The following is a 25,746-nucleotide window of genomic DNA, read 5'->3' as shown; positions in this document are numbered from 1 at the left end:
TTTGGAATACAAACATTGTTTCAAAAGAGAAATTAGATCAAAATCGGCAAAAATCAAAAATTTCACCGGTCGATATTTAAACAGTCCCCTCACGAAACTTCTTTCCACTAAAAAGTGTTGGATATTTATTTACTTTGGTTGATATAATTTTCCATTAATTAAACATTAAACACGTTCAAGGGGAAGCTTCCATGTGTTTCCTACATCTTTGCATAATAAATGTTGTCACAAATTAAGATATTATTACCATGTGTAAGAATATGCTATAAATTTTATTTAAATCATAGTATATAGTTTCTTCCATTACCTATGAGTTAAGAGTCACGTGATGTGTCGTCAAGCTATTTGAAACTATATATGTTGTTTTGATGTACTCTTCACATGCATGCTCCCTTATTTATTTATTTTTTTTTTTTTTTTTTTTTGGTAATGCAGGAACCCGCAGCCAACCATATAGGTGCACTGGGTAAACCTACACTCTCGTATAATAGCTTGCAAACCATACGAGAGATGTAAACCACACTAGGCTGACCATGTGTGACAAGCTCAACCTAGCGACCGTTGGCAAGGGGATTCGAACTTGGCATGCTCCCTTATCTAAATTTACACCATATGGACTACACTAAATAAAATCAAGAAAATATAAAATTATCCAGTAACGGATAGTGTAGCAGTTGAAGCAATTAAGTTTGTGTTAATTCACCAAAGTCCGAATCCTCTTGTCAACGGTCGCTCGATGGAGTTTATCACATGCACGTGGTTAATCTAATGTTGTTTACGTCTCTCGTATAATTAATTTGCATATCGTTTGGGGAAGTTTGTCACACATGCAGGGGCCTACCCAAGCAATGCATAATTTTCCCTTTTCTCCTATTTTTTATTGATTGTATTTTTACATTATATTATAGTATGTTGTCATTGATAAAAAATTAAAAAATAAGTAAATATTCATAAAATTTATATGAAATAATACAAGTTTTAACAATTTTATTTTATATACGTATAATTTATATAAGTTTATGCAGAAGAAACAAAAAAATTAAGAGTTGAAACACATATTTACAAAAACTTTAGAGGGGCCAAAAATAATATTAAAAAATCAGTGCCAAAATACCTAAGATTTTTTTTTTTTTTTTTTATCTATCTTGGGGGCTAACAACCCTCTACCCCTTATAAGTTTCGCCCCTGGACCTATTTTTTTTTTTTTTTCTCGAACTCTCGCCCCTCGAAACAAATCACTCTGGGTCCACCCATGTACACATAGTTAGCCTAATGTGTATGATTTACATCTCTCATACGGTTTATATCAATGCCATAATTTTTTTATAGAAAAGTATTTGAAAAAGGAAATAATATATACACATATAGAATAAGGGCTCGTTTGGTTACCGCTATAAGGTTCTACTGACTAAATAGTAGGGGCTAATAGCATGTCCGGTTGGTAAGATTCACACTTTTTCAAACCCGCTACTAAATTCAAAGCCTGCTATTAAATGCTACTATTTCATTAAATTAGTAGCACCCCTCCCCTTGAGATTAATTTAATAGGGTGACTAAAAAGGAAAAATACAATTTTATACTTAAAATTATGTTTTATTATTGTAAACTAAGTGGTTTTATAGACAATTCATATGTAATAACTAATTTTAACAAATTTAATAGAAAATCTAATCTAAGAAACCGTACATGCGATGAGCTAAATAATTAATTATTCAGTAGAGAGTTAATCCAATCTCATGTAATCCAATCTAATCCAATATAGATAACCGAACGAGCCCTAAGTATATATACATATAAATTTTATTGAAAATATGAGTATATTTGATGGGCCTCTACTTGTGAAGAAACTTGATGGATAAATGAGTGAAAATAATTAAATAATTGCAACACTCACACTTGTGGGCGTGTTTTATTCAGTCTGGATCTCCGTTCCGTTCCGTTCACGGTTCCGTAACGGAACCGTACGTCACGAGTCACGTGCTTTCAATCATGCATGATTTTTGCTTGTTGCTCTTTCAAGTCATAAAAATTCCATTTCTTTTTTCATGCCTCGTGATTTTCATGATTTTATTATTTTATATTATTTTATTTTTCTTCAATTCTTTAATTTCCCACAATTGTAGAGTTTCTTCCTTGCCAACTTTTTGCTTACTTTGCAAGGGATATGAAACCGAGCATTATTAATTATTTAATTTTAGGAGATGAAATTAAAGTGATGAAGATTGGATTGGATTAACTAATTAAATTATATATGGGTGTAAACGAACTGAGTCGACTCGAGCTCCGACAGATTTTTGAGTTTGAGCTCATCGAGTTTTCATTTTCTGAGATCATTCTCGTTTTATTTATTATTATTTTTTTTTTCATTATATATTATTTATATAGTAAGTGTATACACGATTTACTTCATGTTTAATATTATTAATATCTATATAAAGTTACATATAAACTACCTCTAGCTAGCTTTAATGGATGACATTTGGCATCATATACACAATACATGTCATACTTATGTGTCATCCTACTCATCGCCTTAATGAATATTAGTAATTAGTGCTAGTATTAATATTAATTTCACTGGCAATATCAGTATCACTATTAATAATAGTACACCGGCGTCATCATTAGTATCAATATTAATGTCATTATCGGTATCAGAATTATACGAGACGCTACATTAATTTTTAATTATTCAACAAACAACTAAAAAGTGGAGTCATGTCATTTTTAACGGGAAGTTAGTAAATTAGGGTCATTTAATATCGGCCCAATTATAAGACTTTAATAATTAGTAGCCCAATAATATGAGTTGGGCTCAATAAAAGATTATCACAAGTCATATCTTGGGCCCACTAGTATATATATTGCCACAAATCTTGGTCGAAAATATATAAATGAAAAAATTAAAATAAGTGACAGTAAGAGGATGAAAAAATATATTATCCCAAAATAATACGTTGGAAAATTCTATTGCCAACACTTTTAAGGTTGAGATTGTCACACTTAATTTATACCTAGTATAACTTTACGTACATCTCTCGTACAGTTTACAAGTTATTGCACGAACAAAAATTTAGTCCATCCACCTAATCTTTAATTATTTGCCAACATACCATATTGATTTGTAGCGTACATTCTTATCATCAAATAAAATATATTCTTATAATATTATGCAATGGAATTAAAATTCAACTTTGACTAGATCCCATGCATTGTTTCCCAAATTTATTAGTATTTTATTCTCTATCAAAATATTTCAGACATTATCTTCAACATACAGCTAGTAATTTTTTTATAATTATTTTTGAAATATTATTTAATTATTTTTTTGAGAAATTCTACTATATAACCTGGATGGATGAGATTTTGTGTTTGATTTTGTTCCCATCAAATTATATTTTGTATTAATTAGATGTTCAGCCACGTTTGTTTATATATATAGGTTCACAACTTCACGTGGTCTCCCCATAAAACATGTCACATACTATATGTTACATTATTGAGAACATCTTTGATATTAAATTTTTCCTTTTTTTTTATAAATTTTAAAAATCTCATTTTTACTAATTATCACGAGTCGATCATTTTATACCTCGCGTTGTAATTGATTAATAAGTTGTTACGCATCGGGTAATGTCACGTCGCGGGTTTTATTACTGTTCGGTTCAACTGTAATTAATACACATTCAAGTTGTAAAGCTTGGACCTCTATACTAACATTCAGCTTCGCAACCCGAATGTAACCTTAGAAATCGGACGATGTAACCCGAATGTGACTTTTGTAACTCGGATGAGTTTGTTTTAATATGAGTATATATATCTTAAGTTCTACGTCTAGACTTAATTTTTTCGATAGTTGTTATTTTTCATTTGCATTATCCTAAATTCTTAATAAATATTTTGAATAGAAAAAAAATCATTTATAATATTTTATTTCTTAATTAAATATGGAATCTTTTGGAGTTTAAAAATTCCATTGAGAATGTCCTTCATGATTAGCCAAATCGAAATCATAATTTGCAAAATTTATGATTAGTTGCACAAAGTGTAAATAATAAATATTTAACTTCTTTAATAATGCAATCCACTTATGCGAAGTAATCAATCATATGTTTTAATCAAACAAACATTAAAAGAATAATTGCCGTAGGGAATCTAGTATCACTTTTTTCTTTCTTTTCCGTAAATTAAAATACTAGATAATTAATTTGATTAATCAGCAATTAACCTTAATAAATTGGGGAAAGAAGAATGAAGAATCAAATCCTACACCCAACAAAAAGTGTTTGATATTCTTTTGTAAAGTATTTAATAGTTAATACAGCTAAGCACGTAAATAATAGCATGGGCTTACCCATTATTTGGGACCATTAATATTTAATGTATGTTTTCTTTTAAAAAAAAAAGTTTTATAATGCTTTTTTTTTTTTTATATTTTTCATAATTTGAGTCATCATTCACAAAACAATAAACATGTATCATGGTTGTTCTCTATTGATTATTTCTTTTATTTAATTAATTTAATTATTATTTTATGTATATTTCTCGTAATGAACCAAACAAGATTCAATTTATACGAGTCTGATGAGTTTTGTAGATGATACATCCAGTGAAATACCGGGACGATCTTGAACCAACTGATTTAAATATAATAACACACAACCCATATATATGTGTGCTTGGTGAATGATTATTTACATAGACCGATGTAACGGGTTCGGCTTACGATAAATCAAGTATTAGAGTTAAAGTAATTTAGGCTAAAATTTTATTCCAATTATAGAATTACTGTATTGTCCTCATACCTACATAAAGGTCGTGGAGGATTTAATATAGCAAAAATTGTGGGATGAACAGTTGAAATCTAAATTGGGCCCTGTAATGGATCTTGTGAGTTCATATGATATTTGATGATTTCATCTGATTATTTATATATAATTATAATTAATTGCATTTAAATTTTATTATTATCAAATAATAAAAATGTTATACCTATCCGAAACACTGAAGCAGCTGACGCAATCATTGTTGTTAGTGTTACCACATAATTATTAAAACACCGCCCACTTGTTTACGAATAATTATACTCAACTAATTGTTAAATTGCTACTTTACAATACAACTATTCTTTCATTATTTTTTCATTTTATGGAAGAAAGCTAGGTGTTTAAAAAGAGCAAGTAGATTATATTATTTTGGTTCGACCGCGACCCGGCAATGAGACGGTCTGGTCTGACCTCTAAGCTCAGAAAATTTAAAAATGGGGTCAAATGACAAAAAAACGATTCGACCGGGTAAAATTAGGGAACCGACCGGTCAAACAATTCGATTTTTCGACCAAAACAAGTCAAACTGCTGACGAAGTTGGTTACTTGTAGCTGGATCTGAACGAGCCTCCACAGAATTAGTTGTGGAGGACTGGATCTGGTCATGTGTGGTCGAATATGGATACTGGATTTTCGGATATTAACATGGGTGGTCGATTAGGGGCGACGGATTGCCGGCTCTAGATAAGAAATAATGAGAAAAGGTAAAGTGAAAGCAAAAGAAATATAGTCAAAAATAAAAATAATAGGGAGAAGATTAAAAAACATATTAAAAAAGAAAAAAATCGAACCATGACCTAAATAGTGGTCCAGTTCAATAGCCGGTATGTGGTATATATATTTCTATGCTATACCAGTTGAAATACATCGGATATGTCTTTATTATTCATATGCACACCCACACACCCACACCCACATTAATGTGTGTAGATCAACGGTAAAAAACCACTCGATGTTATCTTCACCAGGTGTAGCATCGAAATAACCCCGGTCTGATTATAACAACATTGCTTAATAGTTAATATCAATATTTACTTTGATATGATTAAGAAGAAACATTAATCTGATCATGACCTTAATTAATTGGTGCATTAGTAATCTATTATTCACAATGTGACGTCATTATATAGGTCCAAAAATAGTTTTTCTAATTTTGTTTGTGCAATTGGTAACATGGCCTAAAATAGTTGTTGGAATGTATGACAGCTGAACTGACTTGACTTTCCAATATGGCTTCTTCAATTGGTCTTATTTTTTAAATTTTAATTTTTTTTGTTGTTTAAATATTTCCATATTTTTTAGATTTGAAAATAAATAAATCAACATATGTGCCAAACAAAGTAATTGGCGGGATGCTAATTGAACATAGCTGATATAATATGCTATTTTTAGTCAGATTCCTGTGAATTATTGCATTAGTATTAAAAGCTTCACGGATACAAATTATCTAAAGGTTGATAATGACTTCCTATTAATCAAATCCTCTAATTTAATTTTATTATTGATTAAAATTATGACAAGAGAATATTAGATTTTGCCTAAGTTGGGAATTTTAATCTGTGGAGTTCAATTATTTGGTTGCACTGTAACACGTGGATTGATAACGATCCACTTTGTAAATATTCATATGGTGTAAAATAGGTGCGGATTGACTATTGTTTTTGGACAAATTATTGGAGTTTATTGCAATTAGTACTGCTGCGTTATATAGAATTATTAAAAAACTATCTCTGTAACTATTCGATTTTACTGGTGAAAAGGCCCTACGATAGACTTTTTTTTAGCAATTAGTATCCCTATTTAGGGGGTGTTGTGCTAAAATAATTGAATCGTAAGGATATTTTTTACCAATAAAATAATATGAGGTAGTCTTTTAGCAATTCGATATAATACTAGGTACTTATTACAATAAACCCCAAATTATTGATATGAATTGAATATGTAATAGTATGTACGTGATGTGTGTGTGTGTGTGTGTATTCTTTTTGTATATTCTTATCCTAAAAAAAGAAGGGGCTATAATAGGATATGAGAAAATATACCATTAACAAGAATAAATTAAAGAATTGTTCTCTAGACTTTGGATTACCATAAAAACCTAATTATAATCCAATCTAGGTTTTATTTGATGTTACAAAATACTCTTGATAATTATTAACTGTTGATTTACACACATTCATGTATATATGTGTACTTAATGGATAGCTACGTAACAACATTAATAATGAAAAATCACCCGATGATCCAGTGTAGGATTTCAATAACCTCTGCTTTTATTCGTCGCAAAAAAAGTATTTTACATTTTATTTGGAGCCACTCGGTGAAGGTATATATGTGTGCATATCGATCAACTCAAGATCACACGCAATTTACACACTTTGTTGTGTGGCCTAGTGATTTTTTTTTTTTTTTTTTTTTTAATATAATTAATTTAAATTACACTATTTGAAAAATTAATTTGATTATTTATTTCTCCACCACCTTATACATATAAATTATTCTATACATGAAATATTTAATTAATAATTTGAATTGACCTTATATAGTTTCGAACGGTTGTTTGGGTTATGGTTTGAAATTAAGACACACAGTTTGCAGATGCCACAGTGGAACAAAACCCAATTATTGTAATTGAAGGGACAAACTTTCGTGTTTGCTACCCCATGACATTTGGAAACATGGACTGTCTTTAATTAATTAACACAAATTGGGGTGATTAGTGATGTTTATCTTTAATTAAACAACATAATTAAGTGCCTAATCATCATGCTTATCGCTGTCTATTAGTATTTTCCTTTTATTGGCTGGAAACATGCACGCACTTCCCTTTCACCGCTTTATCCCTACATAATTTGATGCCGTACGTACCCTTGGAATTAAACATTTTTATCTCACTTAATTAATTAATTAATTAATTAACCTAAATTGATAATAAAACGTAAAAAGTGTGCAATTCCTTTCACATGTGATAGTAACTTATTGGTACAAATTTATTGTTTATTAATGATGAAAACAACTATTATAACTTAAAAAAAAATATAACAATTGGAAGAAAAACAAATATTTTAGTTTAAATACAAATAATATTTTTCGTCGTCTCACAAATCAATGTCAATGACGCATATCTTATATATATATATTTATAACTATTTTCAAAATATTTTTATATATTCAACTAAATAAAAGGCCCTAATTAAGAACAATTGCATTAATCAATTATTTTATTTTATAATTCTAAATGTCCAATCTTATTTTGACTACGTAGATACAAATATTGTCGCATCATCGTAACAACTTGCATTATGATGGGGCCATGTCCAACTTCTCACATCGACAAGCCCATAGAGGCACATAAACAAAGTCCAAATCGACCAAAGATAATAATGCAAGTCCAAGTTGGCTAAGACACAAATTGACATGATTTAAATAATGAAGTTTGAGTCGGCCCATGTTAAGTGGCTTAAGCCCATGGGTAATATATGTTTCCGTACAAATACCCGGAAACCTCACAATCAAAGGTACGTAATTCATAACTCCCGATCAGTCTCTTGAATTTTATGAATTTTTCTATCATACACAACAGACTTGAAAGTCGGAGGGTTTTTGAAGAGACCAATCCCGATACTTCGACGACCTTTTTTTGATGCAGTTAGTGTCCACATGAGGAATTCAAAAAGTGCGAGAGACGAATTACAAAACGTGTCGTGGAATCGTACCACATCACATTGTATGATGAATTATGACCTTAATAAATCATATATTTCAAAAACATCGAATATATGCAACTCACTATGCTATATATATTGCCGTGGGACACACTATAATTTAATTATTTATTGGCTAAAAGATAAAATTATGAATATCATATGAACCTAGAGACCCCATATATACTTGACTAATTGGTCAAGTTGACATAATAATTTTGATTCAAAATTGCGCGCATTATTTTGTACATATATAGTAAGCTAATTTGAGAATTTCTAATTTCTATCGATCATGTGAGTAACTTTGTTGTAACTTAGGAAAAGGGTTAAAACGTAACATTTTTCTAGCCTTATAGTGTTGCATCCAACGCACACAGTTGTTCAGGGCATTTGATTTGGGCCGACCACCTAACCCTTAACTTTCCTACGTGGACAATTGCTGTCAAACTCAGGCTAACACTTTTCATATCGAAGTAAGGTACAAACATATAGTTAAAAAAATACAGGGTCGATAATTAGATTGTATATCACTATATATAATTTCATACATGGTCAAATTCGGTATAAATTGTAACAATGTTTTTAATTAGTAGATCTTATCATGTGGTGACACCAATCATGACGATTTCAAGACTTTTTAGTTGAATTTTAGGCCAAACCCTCAATTAAAATAATAAAACTTGAAAATATAAAAATAAAAAAATCAACCAATTATGGTCTTCATAATGTAATTAATCATATATATATTATAACAACCAAACAATATTTGTGCAATCTACGCTTAGATTTTGCAAAAGAAAATATGTAGCCCTGAATATAGTTAGAATGATAGTGACCAGTCCATTAAATAAATAAATATATATTATATATTATATATATATGTCACTCGCCATCAAATAATTTAATAGTGAAATATTAAATTCAACAGTGAAAAAAACGAACTACCAGAAAGATTCTGAAATTGGGTTCTGCTGATGCATGGAAATTAAACCCCATCCTTCCCTTTCATTACGTCGTCGTCTCGTCCAACTGTGGTCCCCACAAAGATCTTCCATATCCCTTTGTAGGCCCCACTCAGCACGTGCCCCCATCATCCCTCGCACGTGATTTTCCCAACACTCACCCTCTATATAAATTCGTAATCCCTGTACCTAATTTTCAGACATCAAAAACCAAACCCCATCTCTCTCCCCTTTTCACTCTCTCTCTCTCTCTCACACACACACACACAGTACCACACTTTTTCAGCGTTTATAAACACATCTCCAAACACACAAAATCACGCACTGACACACACAAAAATTACGTACACAAAGAAAAAAAAAACAGAGAGAGAAGAATCGAAGGAATCTGTGCATGCTGTGTGAAAAATCTTCAAAGTGCAATCTTCGGCTTACGTTAGCGCCGCGGATCCTCATGAGCGCATTTTAGATAACGTACACGGATTTTTTCTTCTTTCATTATATTAACCTGTAACTACATATATTATAGTTTAACGTATACATATATATAATATAAAATATAATATATCATGGCGACCAAGTTTCTGCTGACGTTGGCAATCTGCCGGTTGATCGTGACCGTCGGATTAACACTGGACCCCACCGAGCTGCTAAGCCTCGAGATGGAAGGGCGGCTCAGCCTTGAGCCATCCGACGTGGGATCGGCTTCCCGTGACTTCGGCGGCATGCAGAGCTCCGAGCCTTTGGCGGTTCTCCACCCGGCTTCAGCCGAGGACGTGGCCCGTCTAGTGAAAGCCGCGTACGAGTCGGCTCAAGGGTTCGGCGTCTCGGCTAGGGGCCACGGTCACTCCATAAACGGGCAGGCCATGGCCGGAAACGGGATGGTGATTCAAATGAGCGGCTCATCAGCGGAGGGGAGCCGTCGGCTCGGGCCACGTGTCTCGGAGGAGTTGATGCACGTGGACGTTTGGGGAGGGGAGCTGTGGATAGATGTGCTGAGGTCCACCTTAGAGTATGGACTCGCGCCCAAATCGTGGACTGATTACTTGTACCTTTCGGTTGGAGGTACAATCTCCAATGCAGGGATCAGCGGACAAGCTTTCAATCACGGCCCTCAAATCAGCAATGTTCTTGAGCTCGACGTAGTTACAGGTACGTATTAATTTTAATTTCTCTTTTCAATTTTATTATTTAAAGAAAAAAATATTAATTAATTAATTAAATAATTATTTAAACAGGGAAAGGAGAACTGATGACGTGTTCAAAAGAACATAACTCAAAATTGTACCATGCTGTTCTTGGAGGGCTTGGACAATTTGGTATTATTACAAGAGCAAGAATTGCACTTGAAAAAACTCCAACAAGGGTAATAATAATAATAATAATTTTTTTTTTAAATAATATTAATATTAATATTGAGTTTATAGGTGTGGGGCTTTATTGTCTTTTAGCAAAAAAGTTAATTTTTGCCTAGTACACCAGCTAATGACATGACCTAAAAAGTAAGCAAAACAAACAAATTAAATTACGAAATTGGGTCCATTAATTATTCAACCCATTGATTCAAACGGCTGGCTCAAAGCTGGCAGTGTTGTTGACGTTACCCTTTTACAACATACAAAAAATGTTTTAATTATATATTTATTTGCATAATTTCAAAGTTATTAAATTTCAAAAAATAAATAAAAAAAATTGTTTTGTTTGTGCAGGTGAAGTGGATTAGGGTGTTGTACTCTGATTTCGCGACGTTTACGCAAGACCAGGAGTACCTCATATCGTTGCACGGGCAGAAGCGTAAATTCGACTACGTCGAAGGTTTTGTAATAGTCGACGAAGGGCTAATCAACAATTGGCGTTCCTCGTTTTTCTCGCCGCGTAATCCGGTCAAGATTTCTTCTCTTAATGCTGATGGTGGTGTTCTCTATTGCCTGGAAATTACCAAAAACTACCATGAATCCAATGCTGATACCATAGATCAGGTACACACACATATATACATATATAAAAAAAATATTATTAAATAGTGTTGACTATTAATTATTTGTGTGAAGTTGCATGGGAAATTAATTAAAGAGACCTTCCTGGAAATAAACTACACACATGCACACAAAATTAATATGACGTAGGTCTCTTTAGGCGGCTACAAACAATATTCCTGGTCGTTGAAATTAAACTCGAATTCTAAGAAAATGACAGAATAATATTAATTGATAATTTTAAACAAATGTTGATAATTAAAATATTTAATTGATAGCAAATCTTAATAGTTAATACTGTGTATTAGCTTTATTTAGCGTCACTTTAATTAATATATAATTATTTATTAATTTATTAATTAGTTAATAAATTATAAAACATTCGCAGAATTTTCCTAGAAATTAGCGAGCAATTTTTTTAATTATTAATTAATTAGTGCAACATTTTAATTGATATATAGCAAAAGGAAGATCTTACAAAGATTACGTGCTCTTTTTCTTACAACTCAGAAGATTCCTTTTTCTAGATTCTGTAATCTTATATAGATGCATCTTTAAAGGGAACACAAACTTTATTAATTGTACTTTACTTAATACTATAACACTAATTAAACCTAACTTTAATTAATTATTGTCCTAATTATAATATTATATTTAATTGATATAGGAGGTGGAGGCTTTAATGAATAAGCTGAATTATATACCAGCATCGGTATTCACAACAGATCTTCCATATGTGGATTTTCTGGACCGAGTTCACAAGGCTGAGTTGAAGCTCCGAGCCAAGAATCTGTGGGAAGTTCCACACCCTTGGCTAAACCTATTTGTGCCTAAATCAAGAATTGCAGATTTCGATAAAGGAGTTTTCAAGGGCATTCTTGGTAATAACACTAGTGGTCCTATTCTCATCTACCCCATGAATAAAAACAAGTAAGCCTTTTTTCTCCTTTTTTTTTTTTTTTATTTTTTTTCGAATTAATATTTATATATATACTATTTTATTTGTATGCTTCTGTGTGTTGTCTATATTTGCATACGTACACAGCATGCATGCGTAATTTAGTATATTTATTTCTAGTGTTGTCATTACACACACAATGCAGACATACTTCCGTTTCAGTTGTTCACTGTCTTAGTCATTTTTTCTTGGATTTGTGTGTATATATATATATATGTGTGTGTGTGTGTGTGTGTAATGGGTGCATGGACCACTATGCACCAATTATTGATATGGTTAAGGGATTTTGAATTTAATTTGAATTTTAAATCCAATAATTTTGTGTAGGTGGGATGAGAAGAGTTCGGCGGTGACACCAAACGAAGATGTGTTCTACCTAGTAGCGCTTCTCCGATCGGCATTGAACGACGGGAACGAGACACAAAGCCTAGAGTATCTGAGCAATCAAAATCGAAAGATCCTAAGATTCTGCAAAGAGGAAGGAATCGACGTTAAGCAATATCTCCCTCATTACACCACGGAGCAAGATTGGAGGAATCACTTTGGGGAGAAATGGAATTTGTTTTCCTCGAGAAAAACGGAGTTCGACCCGAGGCGAATTTTAGCTACGGGACAACGTATTTTTACGCCCTCTCTTAATCCCACTAGGGGAGCTTCATGGTGATTGAAATAAATAAATGCATGTATATATAGATCACATATTATATTCATGTAAATATAGGCAAAATGCAAGAATATTTTTTATTAGAAATATTGCAATTATTTTTAATAGGGTATGCTAATTAATTAATAGTAATAAATAATTATAGTGGCAAGTATTGGATTTTGCAAGGATTTTCTTAATGGATTTCCAGAATTTACATATAATATACATGGGCTGCCATAATTGGGCTTTTCCTATGTTAGTTTATTTAGTGGGCTAGCATATCATAAATTTGAGATATCATGACTCTCTACATAAGTGGGCTCGATAAATCTTTACATATTTATCGGTTTATTTGCGTTTCTATCTGAATTACATAATTACGTACTATTGTGAACAAAATTTCACTAATTCGGATTTGTACGTATATTAATAGAATCACTAAAATATTAAAGACTCTATTTGAAAATTTTATCCAGTTCTTGTACACAATTCAGACGTCTTGTATCTTTACGCATCTCCTTTATCCGCACTTTCTTAAACTTTGCTCAGAGTGACGGTTGTCGATTGACCTCTCCCGAGATATTCACAACAAATATGTGTTGCTACAATAAAACATGGGCACAATACTGCTCCACAGAATACTCTAACAAAGTCCGAATAATTTGATAAGTTTTTCTTGAATAATAAGCGTTGAAAGTTTCTTCATTGGTTTGTTTGACTTGTATATGTATGAGACAAAGCACTTGCTCGAAGCTAAAGAAATCGAACGTAAGTAAATTAAAACAATCCTACACGATTTCTACAATTAATGTGGATAAATATAACCAAGTTACCTAATCTAAAATAATTATATGAAAATAAAATATAGTCGTATTGCACAAATTATAAACGTCAAACAATTACCAAAATAATAACATGAAAATAAATCTTTGCGGATCTTCATCTAATAATTTTGCGGATTTCCTCATGAAACTATTTGTGAGAATTTTTTTTTTTTTTGAGTAAATTTAAGTTCATTACAAGGAGAAATAGTGGATAAGTGGACTTAAACCCTAGACCTTTACCCTATTGATAAGGCTAGGTACCAACTCTGCCAATGATGGTTGATACTTGTGCGAAATCTAGCTCCAACACAATCAATTCAAAATAAAAAATAAATATTGTTAGATGCAATAAATATAAGGGCAAATGACGACCACCCTTGAGGTATGGCTAAATTACAAAAAAAACTCATCTTGTTTGGGTAATTATAGCTATCCTCCTCTTTTTAAATATTTTTACATAAAATTTACTGAACCAAATCGTATATTCAGCTCGGTAAACGGTATGAAATGTTAACATACCGAAATTTCAGTTCGATTTTGCTGATTTAACATCCCTAAATTTACATCTGGACGGTTATTTAAAAAGATAACACATAGTTGAAGGGATGGCTGTAATTAGGCAAATAAAAAGAGGATTTTCTTAATTTGACCATAACTCAGGGGTTTGCATTAATTTTCCCTAAATATAAAATTAATTTTTAATTTTGATTAAAAAATTAAAAAAAAATCGGAATAGTCAATCTTGTCAGACACGTGAGCAACAGAGTAGCGGTGTGGGTCCCGGTCAAGACTGGTCAACGTAAGAACCCCAGCCACATAGTATCATCATCTACGCCAACGACCAAGTGTGGACCAGATTAATTTGTGGCCGTTAGATTTGCTTCCCCTTTTGACCAAACATACAAAAATCACCTTCATCTTTATTTTCCGAACCTTCTTTATTTTGAATTTTTCTTTTTTATTTTATTCGAATATCAGAATAATAAGCAATAATAGCCCATTTTTTCCCGAATTAACCCCACCACCAAAGTACCATCGCATCGTTGTTCTTTCCCCCTTTGCCTCACTTTCTCTCTCTAAAATCAAAACCAAAATTTTCTCTCTCTAAACATTTTCATTCTCCCCTGCGCCATGACCTCCCCCTCCGCTTCCTCTCGCAAGGTACCTCTCTCTCCTTTGATTGAATTCATATTCATCTGCAGTGATTTTGTACTTTGTTCATAACTTTCGCTGATTTTAATTTTGAATTTTGAATTTTGAATTTTGTTTTCTGAAATTGAAAATTGGGGGAGAAGGCTTTGAGCAAGATCGCAAGCAATCGGCTGCAGAAGGAGCTCATGGAGTGGCAAGTGAATCCCCCCGCCGGTTTCAAGCACAAAGTTACCGATAATCTTCAAAGGTTTTCTCTCTCTCTTCAGCTATTAAATTTTTAATTTCTGGTGTGGAATAATTTCGATTTCAGTAATTTTGTGGTTTGATTGAATTGCGGTGTCGATTAGATGGGTAATTGAAGTCAACGGTGCGCCTGGTACTCTGTACGTCGGTGAAACTTACCAGCTTCAGGTTGATTTCCCGGAGCATTACCCTATGGAGGCGCCTCAGGTAACTCCTTTCTACAGATTTTCACACCACTTCATTATGATTAATTTTTATTTTTATCTTTTTAATATAACAATGTTGGTGAAATCTGGAGTTTTAGGGTTTGACTGTAATTGATATTGTCTTTTCTATTTGTTTTGGGGCACAGGTTATATTTGTTCCTCCAGCTCCACACCATCCGCACATATATAGCAACGGCCATATTTGTTTAGGTGTGTTATCCCTCCCCGTACCGTAATTCGGTTGCTATTTTGTTGAATTCACGTTTTATTTATGATCCACTGATTCTGTTTTGTTGGTTTCATTTACTTGACTGTTTTCTGTCTTGGTCTTGCATTTAGTTTATATTTGGTTTCAGTAATTGGTGATTACATATGTTATGTATTATAACACTGCTCAATGTGGTTATATACTGATGCTCTTTGTTAAGTAAAACGACAAGCTCCTTAAAAAAAATGAATCAATCTATTGCTGCTTCCATTTCCTGGAAGGAGAGCAAGTAAATTTGAGAATGTGGAATAGTCAATCGATAGTTTGATGGCAAGCATGCGTTACTACAAATTCTTCCGTTCTTTGAGGCTTTTGGATTTTGATTAGATTTTAAGTGGTTTGATGTAGGAAAAGGTTTGTTCACATCAGCATTAGGCTTTTGTGTCTTGCTCATACTATGGTGTAATGGTACAAGAAAAGAATTTACTTTATTACTTGTCACTCCTCATTAAGACCAAGAAATGCCTTTTTGCATCATGTGCTTCTTGCTTATGCTTCCTGCATTTATTGGAATATTCTTTCTCACAAAAGGGGGAAATGCTGTGGTGAAATGATTTGTCCTGTCGTGTGCTTATATTCTGCAACTCATTGCAGCCAATTTTTTCAGGAACCCTTTTCCTTTTCTTTCATTTAAACTTTTTTTTGGTAACCTATCCAAGGTATTATATTTTATTTAGAATTGTGTGTATACCTTACGAGCATGTTTTGGAAAGAACGTGTACTTGCATTTCAATGATGCTGGTCTTGTGTTTAATAAGTTGTACTTCTGATTTCCACCCCCATATCCCCTCTCCGCAAGAGAAATGCCTGATTTATTTAAGTTGCAAATTGCACTTACGAAATCCTTCAAACTTGTTTAGATGAGTTGAATCAGTTTTAGAGTTACTATGGTGGATTTGATATCAATTTTATACAGAGAGTTGTTTGAAATCCTTGCCTTAATTCCTCATTGTTTTGGGTTCCGAAATTTCCATTCCTCCTACCTTTAGTTTGATTATCAGTGAAGATGATCCATTGGATATATACTTCATATCTTACTAATCTTTTTTTTTACTTCCATCCAGATATTTTATACGACTCGTGGTCACCAGCTATGACTGTGAGTTCTATTTGCATCAGCATTCTCTCTATGCTATCAAGCTCGACAGCAAAGGTTCGTCTCTAGATTTTCCAAATTCTCGTTTCTTGTCACATATTAATTTTTAAATTCCATCCTCCGAACCTCTTGATCTAATGAATATTTGATTTGCAGCAACGCCCAGCTGACAATGACCGCTATGTAAAGAACTGCAAGAACGGTAGATCCCCAAAGGAGACGAGATGGTGGTTCCACGACGACAAGGTTTAATAACTCCGAGATATTGAAAAAAAATCTGTAACACCATCTTACTTTAGAGCTGGATGGGTATTTTCGTCCCCGTAAAAGGCTAAAGGGGAGAGACCAAAAAAGAAATATTTGGAAAAAAAGAAAAAAAAAATCAGTATTTATTTTGACCCCTGTGTATGCTGATGAGAGAAGTTTGGCTTCAATGTTGATATGTTTAAACTGTAAACTGTAAGCACCTCTTTTTTTTTTCTTTTTTTTTTTTGTGCATGTTGAATCAAATTGTGAAAATAGTGGATCTTTTTGTGTACGTTTGATGTTGACATGGGATGAATGATGAATAAGTAGCATCTGTAGCTTCAATCAAACTGCAATCAATCGTTAATTTGTTCGGGTTTTTTGTTCGGTTTTTCAGGCAAGAATTTTGTTTTAAAATCTTTGCTCGTACACTTTATCTTTTTCCAATTAGATTTTTTGGCTACTCAATTAAGCAGATTTGTATATGTTCTGATTAAAATCTCAGAAACCCTCAATTGTTGGCTTTAAAATCCAATTTGAATCAATGAATTTGGAGTTTAAATGAGTGAGCTATGAGAGAAACAAAATATAGACTATGATATATGAATTTTGATGATTGTACTCTTAGCAGTGATGTTTGTACCGTCAGCTATAAAAGGGAATTTACTTCACTTGTGGCAAACGAGGTGGACGAAACCCGCCATAAACAAACAATGTTGTTACGCCGCTGCCATTTAATTGCAGTACCATTCTCAACCCCTTCGCCACCACTTCCACGGCGGCGGTCGCCGCCGTGGCTCCGCCGCCCCTTCCCTCTACTTCCTTCCCGTCTCTCACAATCTCCTCACACCACCATTTCCGCCCTCTCCTTCACTTCCGGTAGCTGTCAAGCCTCCTCCGACGGTGAACTCAGTGAGAATTTCCCTTCGAAACAAGTAAACAACTTCATAATCAATCCTTTATTTCGATTTTATTTTTCATTCAGTTTTCAATTTTACGCAGATTCTATTTTTTGTTGGTATATGTTAATCAATTAAATATTCTAAATTTGAATTCCCCAAATTTTTCTGACCTAAATTACCAGATTGTAATCCCAATCATATACATTGTGTGTTTTAAGCAGCTCTGTGTCTATTTTTACAAATTTTCATCTTTTCCTATTCAAATTGTGTAGGGTCCTTTAAAACCCGGGCTATATCTTGTCGGAACGCCTATCGGGAATCTCGAGGACATAACTTTAAGGTTACAATCAGTTTTCGGTGAATTATAATTCTATTTTAGGTTCGAAATCGACCATTGAAGTTTTTTTCTCGGATTTCGTTTTTCGATTTTTAATTGTTGTAGAGCCCTTCGAGTTTTGAAATCCGCTGATGTCATACTTTCCGAAGATACTAGGCATTCGGGAAAGTTGCTTCAACACTATAATATCAAAACTCCACTTGTAAGCCAGTTTTTTCATTCAACGACTAGAATAAATAATATGTAAATGTGGATATATTTCTCGTTGAATGACTTAGGTTTTCAGTTAAGCTATCACAAGTTCAACGAATCGCAACGAGAGCAAGTTGTGCTCAATAGATTGCAAGATGGAGAAATCGTAGCACTGATAAGCGATGCTGGGATGCCAGGCATAAGTGATCCTGGTTCAGAACTCGTGAGTAAACATTTAAAACGTGAAAATTAGTTTAGGTAATGAAATCAATTAGGGTTTTTTATTATTTTATTATTAATAATCAATTTCGGAATTTGGATGTTTAGGCGAAAGTGTGTGTAGAAAAAGATATACCCGTGATTCCTGTCCCCGGTCCATCTGCTTTAGTAGCTGCTCTCTCTGCGTCTGGTTTGCCGACAAATGAGTTCACATTTGGTAATAATCTTTTGATTAACTCGTGCACTTGTCTTAAAACTTTTTTTTCGATTATTTTTAAATGAGTTATATAATATTGTAATGCAGTTGGATTTCTCCCGAAACATGCTGCAACGAGAAGGGAGAGGCTGGTGGTTTCTGCGAATAACGCAACGACTCAGGTTTTCTTCGTTCCTCCTCATAAGCTATGCCAGTTTCTAGAAGAGGCGTCTTCGATTTTCGGACCGTCTAGGTAAATTTATGTCAGTGAATTTTGTTTTGTCCGATGATTTTGGCATGCATTATCCTAATATTTATGATTTTCATACACGTGCACATTTGCGAATTCAAATCGAATTAATTCTTGTTGTTTTATTAATTTCGACTATTTATGATCTACATCCTGATGTTTTCATTACATCATGTAGAAATGATTTTTTTTTTTTTTGTTTGGTATAAATTAATTCTCTAATACCGGGGAATTTATGTCAGGCGTTGTGTCGTTGCTCGGGAGATAACCAAACTGTATGAAGAAGTAAGGTTTACATCTGTTAACTTCAATTATTTTTTTTTTAATTTTTTATTTTTGAACTGGACCGATGAAAATAGAGAATTAGCTGTTGGAGGAAACCGAATAAATGTATTTGCTAAGTTAATATTAATCTTATGTAGAATTGTTTAATTATGATTTGTTAAAACTCGATATTGTAGATTTGAGTATTAAGTATAACGACTTTCACGACACGTGTATCGACTTCCATATGCATGTTTAGGTTAATCACTTTGAATATCTTTGTATGATTGTTTCCATGGGTATATAATGCATTCACATGCTGTTAAATCATTATTTCGAAAATTTCGGCACTTAACAAGATAAATTGTGTTCACATAGTTTTGGCGAGGTACTATCGTGGAAGCCATAGAAGCATTCTCAGTTCGTCAACCTAAGGGTGAGATCACACTTTTGATTGAAGGCGCAACGGTTGTTGAGGATGAAATTCTCTCCGATTCTCAATTGGAAAACGAGTTGGGCGAATTGATTTCCAAAGGGCATAGTCTCTCTATGGTAACTCTCTCTCTCTCTCTCTCTCTCTCTCTCTCTCTCACACACACACACACACACACACACACACACAATAGGCATAGAGTGTAGAGGTCATGATTTTCCCACCACCTAACGATAGGTTTATATCGAGGAATATCTTTTTTGCCGATTGTGCACATAATGCCTTGTGGCACGTAATGGAATTAAGTACTTTATTTGAACTTATATATTTTGACCAAATTGATTGGGAAATAATAGATTGTCTAAAATTGAAGTTACCAAATGAATTCTTTCTTGGATGTGCTGCTTGCCTTATAATTTACCCAATGAATTAGACGAGGAGGATGCTAATTTAATCATTTGCAGCTTGATAAAAAAAAGTTATCGCACACCGTTGTTTAATTTAATTTAATTTAATTTAATGCAGGCAGTGAAGTTGGTGGCATCAGGTACATCCATGAAAAGGAAAGCAATATATTCTGTGGCCCTCGAGAAATTCGGCAAACTCGCACAACAACATGATTCTGATGATAAATACTGATTTGTTTTTTTTTTTTTGGGTAACTCATGAAACAATGTTTATCACCACAACAAATCGAACTAGTCTTCAATCTTTCGTTTGCAGGAAATTGTTCGTAATTTCCGAACCGACTTCTTTGCCCGAGTGATAGCTGACCAGATTATTGATTTATGATTTAGGTAATAATTTGCCGTTACTTTTAACAGAGACTGTATGTATAATTACTGATTTCTGTATGTATATACGCAATGGTGTTTGTGTACAAAAGAGGAAATAAAAGAATGAAGCAGAAATGTAGGTAATATCGTATTGTCTTCGAAAACGACAACGTTTGGCGCACAAAGATACCTTTGGTTAGCCGCCAACACTCAAAACAATCCGCCAGAATAAAACAAATGTTTATATTTATGTATTTGCACTATAAAAAACTTCCTCAGTTTGTATCGTTGTAATAATAATAATAAATTAATAATAATAATAATAAATAAATAAATAAATAAATAAATAAATAAATAAATAAATAATAATTTAAGACGTCATTTTCTTTGGGAGTTGGCAAATATGGGTAAAATGTCAAAAGGGTATCACATTACAAGTAACAACCGTTTCTTATTTATCCTTACTTCACCTAATGCGTTACACTTTTAATTTCTCTTATTTTAATTTAATTTTAATTTAATTTTATTTTATTTTTCCTCTTACGTATTCCTTGTCTTAATTATTTGACATTTAGTATGGTTTAGGTCAAGATAATATATCTATATATCTAGTATCATCATCTATTATTATAATAATTATTATCATTTTATATAGATGATAGTAATTAATAAATAAAAATCATAACTAATAACAACTATTAAATATCTAAGACCAAGGGCACAGATGGAATTTACCCGTTTTTAAGTTCAAATTAATCGAGTATAAAATTGAATTTTGAGAACTGCTCAACCATAAACTATGTACATATTGTATAGATTAAGTAAATTCTTTTAAAAAATAAAATGAAATAAAATTTTATATCCAACCTGTAATACATATTTGTCACCTAACAAAAAGAACAACATATAACAAAGTGCCACGTATACAAATACACACAATGTTTCAAACCGACAATTGCCTAACTACAGTTATAACAACTACTATTATCAAATTAGAGCCATCTCTTTATAATTTTATTTAATGTAGGGGCTTAAAATTAAATAAATAAAAACCCAATCTTTATTAATTCCACCAACTGGTGGTTATGTTATCAAAACCCTAAGCTAACACACAACCAACAGCCTACTTCTACATACATACATACATACATAATACATACATACCTACATACCTACATACATACAAACAAACAACCATGGACCAACTACCCTTTTTGTCTTTTTTGACAAATTTTATTTTTTAAAATTTTTTTATATAAATTTTTATTTTCCTTGTTTTTCTAGAGAAGTTTGTAGGCAATTAATCTTGGCCTTATAACTTGTCTCCACGTGAGAAAGGTGGCGTACCTGAAAAAGAATATAATGTATTTTTTTATTCTGATTAAATAATTATTACATCACTTTTGAATAAATATTTTGTTTGGGTTGGTGTCATTGTTCAATGATAAGGAGGTACCTTTGAGATCAGTTTTGTCTCCATTTGTTGTGGGAAGACTTTTGTTTCTCAGCCAATTCTCTCTCTCTCTCTCTCTTCTCTCTCTCTCTCTCTCTCTCTCTCTCTCTCTCTCTCTCTCTCTCTCTCTCTCTCTCTCTCTCTCTCTCTCTCTCTCTCTCTCTCTCTCTCTCTCTCTCTCTCTCTCTCTCTCTCTCTCTCTCTCACACATATATTTTCTCTGCTAATTCCCAAATAGAGGGCAAGCAGTCAGTTGTACATAAAAAATATGTATGTTTTCTTATTTTCCAGGTAACTTCTAGAATTCTTGATTTTCTTGTTTGGAACTTTTGATGATCATGAGGTTGTAAGAAGTAAATAAAGAAAGAGTCTTTTTTTTGTTGTCAGTAAAGAAAGTTGTTGTTCTTCATGCTTGTTTCTGATTATGGGTCATTCATTGGTAATAATTTCATCTCAACTGTATATATATATATATATATATATATATATATATATATTCATGGTGAATTGACTTTCTTGATTTCATCAAAAAAATAATTTTTTTTGATGATAATCAAAGAAAAAATGTGGGATTTAATTGAATTTGATGTTCATATCTTTTATTCCTCTTCTTGATATCTTTGTATATTGTTTCATTAAAATTTTTAATAACCCTATTAATAGTATATTATCAATAAATTATAACAGGAAAATATGTTTAAAATTGAGTGAAATAAATTTGTTGAATTACAAATATATTGTCTGATTTTATTATTTTTTTTTCTCAGAAGACAGCATATACTTGAATAAAATCCAAGCAAATCCCCTGTGATATGGTTCATCAATCATCACTAATGAAAAATTCATAAAGAGCTGCTCGAAAAAAGATGGCTTCGTTTTATTCGAATTCATCCGGTGAATCGTATATGCTAAACCACACACTTGTTAATAACAACAAGGTATACGATTCTTCGATTTCGTTATCCTATCCAAATTTACTGTCCGGTCATGAACTCGTCGAATCGGACGCACAAATGTACTCTAAAGAACCGTTTATTAATCCCGAACAAATTTCGCAATACCACGGCCTATCTCTTACCTTGGGGTCCCACGAGGAGCCATCGATGGTTCATCATCAGTTTCATTCCGATTTAAACCACTACGCAAACTCGTCGAGCCTTTGTTCGTTGCTCAATTCCGAAAACGCCCTCAAGAATGTTCAATACCTCTCTTTCGACTTGTCTGAAAAGACTCGTGACGCTAGTAGCTTCATCATGCCGTCTCAAAATTTTACGGGGACTTTTTGCAACTCCAAGTATCTTAAGGCGGCTCGAGATTTGCTCGATGAATTAGTGAGTGTGCATAAATGTACTAAGTTGTCGGAAAAAGTCCACAATTTCGATTCGCTTATTAGTGGTCAAGATCATGTGAAAAGGGATGACGGCGTTTGTGTTGATCTTTCCCCCTCCGAACGGAACGATATGCAGAATAAGCTCACGGCACTTTTCTCCATGTTAGATGAGGTAACATTTTTATTATCTTTAAGACGATTTAGGGGTCGAAATTGGACCCGTTTCCGATACGAATATTTTCAATTTTGGAACAACTTTTTTCATTCTGAATTTCGAAGGTTCCGATTTGCATTTGATTTCCAAAAATATTTCGGAAAATTTCAAATTATTTTCGAATATTACACTTATAATATCAATATTATTATGCATTTTATATTATAGGTGACCGCCGATTCCGATTAAAAAAATCAATTTTTAAAAAAGTCTTCCCGTCGAATTTTGATTTTTTGGAGCTGAAATTGGAACTAGTTTTTCACTTAGGAAAAAAGGGAATTTTTACGAAAGTTCTGATTCCGATCCAATTTGTCCAATTTCTACCCCTAATATATACAATTACGTTAGTCGAAAATCAAAATCATCGAGATAACAACCGTAACTTCACTTTGTTAAAAAAAAAGGTGGATCTTTAATTATATGTTCGCAACGCTTATTATTTATTTTATTTTAGGTGGACAGAAGATATAAGCAATATTGGCATCAAATGCAAGTGATGTCCTCCTCGTTCGATACGGTGGCAGGGAGCGGTGCTGCACTACCGTACACCGCACTGGCGCTGCGGACGATTTCCCGCCAATTCCGTTGCCTCCGAGATGGAATCAAGAAGCAAATACAAGCCACTCAGAGGATCCTAGGTGGCGAGCACGACGGGAATCCACACAGTCAAGGTGTACTATCTCGTTTACGCCACGTGGACCAACAACTCAGGCAGCAAAAGTCGATTTCGCAGTTTGGTGTAATGAGACAACCTTGGAGGCCTCAAAGGGGATTGCCCGAAAACGCTGTCTCTGTTCTTCGTGCTTGGCTTTTCGAACACTTTCTTCACCCGTATGCTTCTTTACTTTCCATAATATTCGTCGCTTGTAGATATTTTTTTTGGTTCCGTATTATGTCTCACTTTCGTGCATTAATTACATCTTTTTTCCAATTCTACCCTTATCGGCTCTCTCCAACATGAGTGGGGGGAATTACTGGACAAGGGTATTTTAGTCAAAAATGATTTTCCCCCCTAAAATCAAACTACATTTATTGATTTTTTTATTACGACATATATTATGGAACAAATGGAGCATATTTTTTTCTTTTTTTTGCTAACGTTGATCACTCAAACAGTTATCCAAAAGACTCGGAGAAAATCGTTCTTGCAAGGGAGACGGGATTGACCAGAAGCCAGGTAAATAAGAAATACGATCTTTCACAACGACATTATTCAATACACGATTTAATGAATTTCTTGAAATTGATCATGATCATAATATATTACCGATTTTATTTAAATCAGGTGGCGAACTGGTTTATCAATGCACGCGTGCGTCTTTGGAAACCTATGATCGAGGAAATGTACAAGGAGGAATTTGGCGATGCGGAAACCGAAGCAAGATCTTCACCGACAACTCAAGAGGTTTCTACTTTCGATGAATTAAGAGACGAAGAGTTTCGAGGAGGAAGCTTAATATCTGCAGCTGAAGATGAAAATGGCGTTTTCGTTAATTTTGGGCCGAGTCATATGGACAGCAGGCATATTGTTAATGTTGGAGATGGATTTTTTTCCGATAAAAATAATGCATCACCACCGAAGAATCAAGTGTCACTTGCACTCGGATTGCAGAATAGCGAAGAAGATTCTAAGCTTATATTCAATGGAATTCAACCGAAAGGAAACAAGGGCGATTCTTCTTCTTCTTCTGTTCCGCTCGATAAATTGGAATATTATTACGTGGATCCGGTGAATAATAATCAGAGCAGGTTCGGTAATAATACGCATTTGATGTCTGATTTTGTGGCTTGATAATATATTCGAGAACAAGACTTTTTTTTTTAAAGAAAAATATTACAGATATTTTGGTGGTAGAGATATAATTGGTTCAAATAATTTTGTATAGAAATAATAATAATAATAAATAATAAAAATAAAGAAATAGTTCCATTGATCTCCAATTCAAATTTTGTTAGTTCATTATTAATCTCCAATTCAAATTTAGATTCTAATGCAAAATAAATTTGTAAAACTATTAAAAAAAATTGAATTTTTGTAATAGCAGCTTGGATTCTCTCTCGATTCGCATAGCC

At 33.0% G+C, this 25,746-nt stretch overlaps 4 protein-coding genes across 4 annotated transcripts; all 4 read left to right on the top strand.

The window, feature by feature from the left end:
- The first annotated feature begins 9,688 nt into the window (after positions 1–9,688).
- On the top strand, positions 9,689–13,195 carry CKX5 (cytokinin oxidase 5). Its single transcript, XM_012987328.2, has 5 exons — positions 9,689–10,644; positions 10,731–10,858; positions 11,202–11,471; positions 12,136–12,398; positions 12,754–13,195. The coding sequence occupies exons 1-5, from the start codon at positions 10,062–10,064 to the stop codon at positions 13,088–13,090; spliced, it is 1,581 nt and encodes a 526-aa protein (XP_012842782.2). The 5' UTR covers positions 9,689–10,061; the 3' UTR covers positions 13,091–13,195.
- Positions 13,196–14,827: 1,632 nt separating this feature from the next.
- LOC105962982 (ubiquitin-conjugating enzyme 15) lies at positions 14,828–17,399 on the top strand. Its single transcript, XM_012987330.2, has 6 exons — positions 14,828–15,057; positions 15,192–15,295; positions 15,396–15,498; positions 15,644–15,707; positions 16,830–16,918; positions 17,018–17,399. The coding sequence occupies exons 1-6, from the start codon at positions 15,028–15,030 to the stop codon at positions 17,111–17,113; spliced, it is 486 nt and encodes a 161-aa protein (XP_012842784.1). The 5' UTR covers positions 14,828–15,027; the 3' UTR covers positions 17,114–17,399.
- A 365-nt stretch (positions 17,400–17,764) lies between these two features.
- On the top strand, positions 17,765–20,785 carry LOC105962983 (Tetrapyrrole (Corrin/Porphyrin) Methylase). Its single transcript, XM_012987331.2, has 9 exons — positions 17,765–18,042; positions 18,282–18,349; positions 18,452–18,548; positions 18,633–18,761; positions 18,866–18,974; positions 19,062–19,206; positions 19,446–19,488; positions 19,846–20,019; positions 20,426–20,785. The coding sequence occupies exons 1-9, from the start codon at positions 17,821–17,823 to the stop codon at positions 20,537–20,539; spliced, it is 1,101 nt and encodes a 366-aa protein (XP_012842785.2). The 5' UTR covers positions 17,765–17,820; the 3' UTR covers positions 20,540–20,785.
- A 1,481-nt stretch (positions 20,786–22,266) lies between these two features.
- LOC105962984 (BEL1-like homeodomain protein 7) lies at positions 22,267–25,717 on the top strand. The gene is made up of 5 exons (XM_088815652.1): positions 22,267–22,420; positions 22,897–23,631; positions 24,128–24,504; positions 24,790–24,850; positions 24,959–25,717. The coding sequence occupies exons 2-5, from the start codon at positions 22,996–22,998 to the stop codon at positions 25,463–25,465; spliced, it is 1,581 nt and encodes a 526-aa protein (XP_088671778.1). The 5' UTR covers positions 22,267–22,420; positions 22,897–22,995; the 3' UTR covers positions 25,466–25,717.
- The last annotated feature ends 29 nt before the right edge of the window (positions 25,718–25,746 follow it).

The sequence above is a fragment of the Erythranthe guttata genome, chromosome 3 (assembly GCF_056151865.1).
Source record: "Erythranthe guttata isolate IM_541 chromosome 3, IM_541, whole genome shotgun sequence".
In the NCBI taxonomy this organism is placed as follows: domain Eukaryota; kingdom Viridiplantae; phylum Streptophyta; class Magnoliopsida; order Lamiales; family Phrymaceae; genus Erythranthe; species Erythranthe guttata.
Note: the sequence above shows the minus strand (reverse complement) of the source record. Positions and strands in the feature narration are given on the sequence as shown.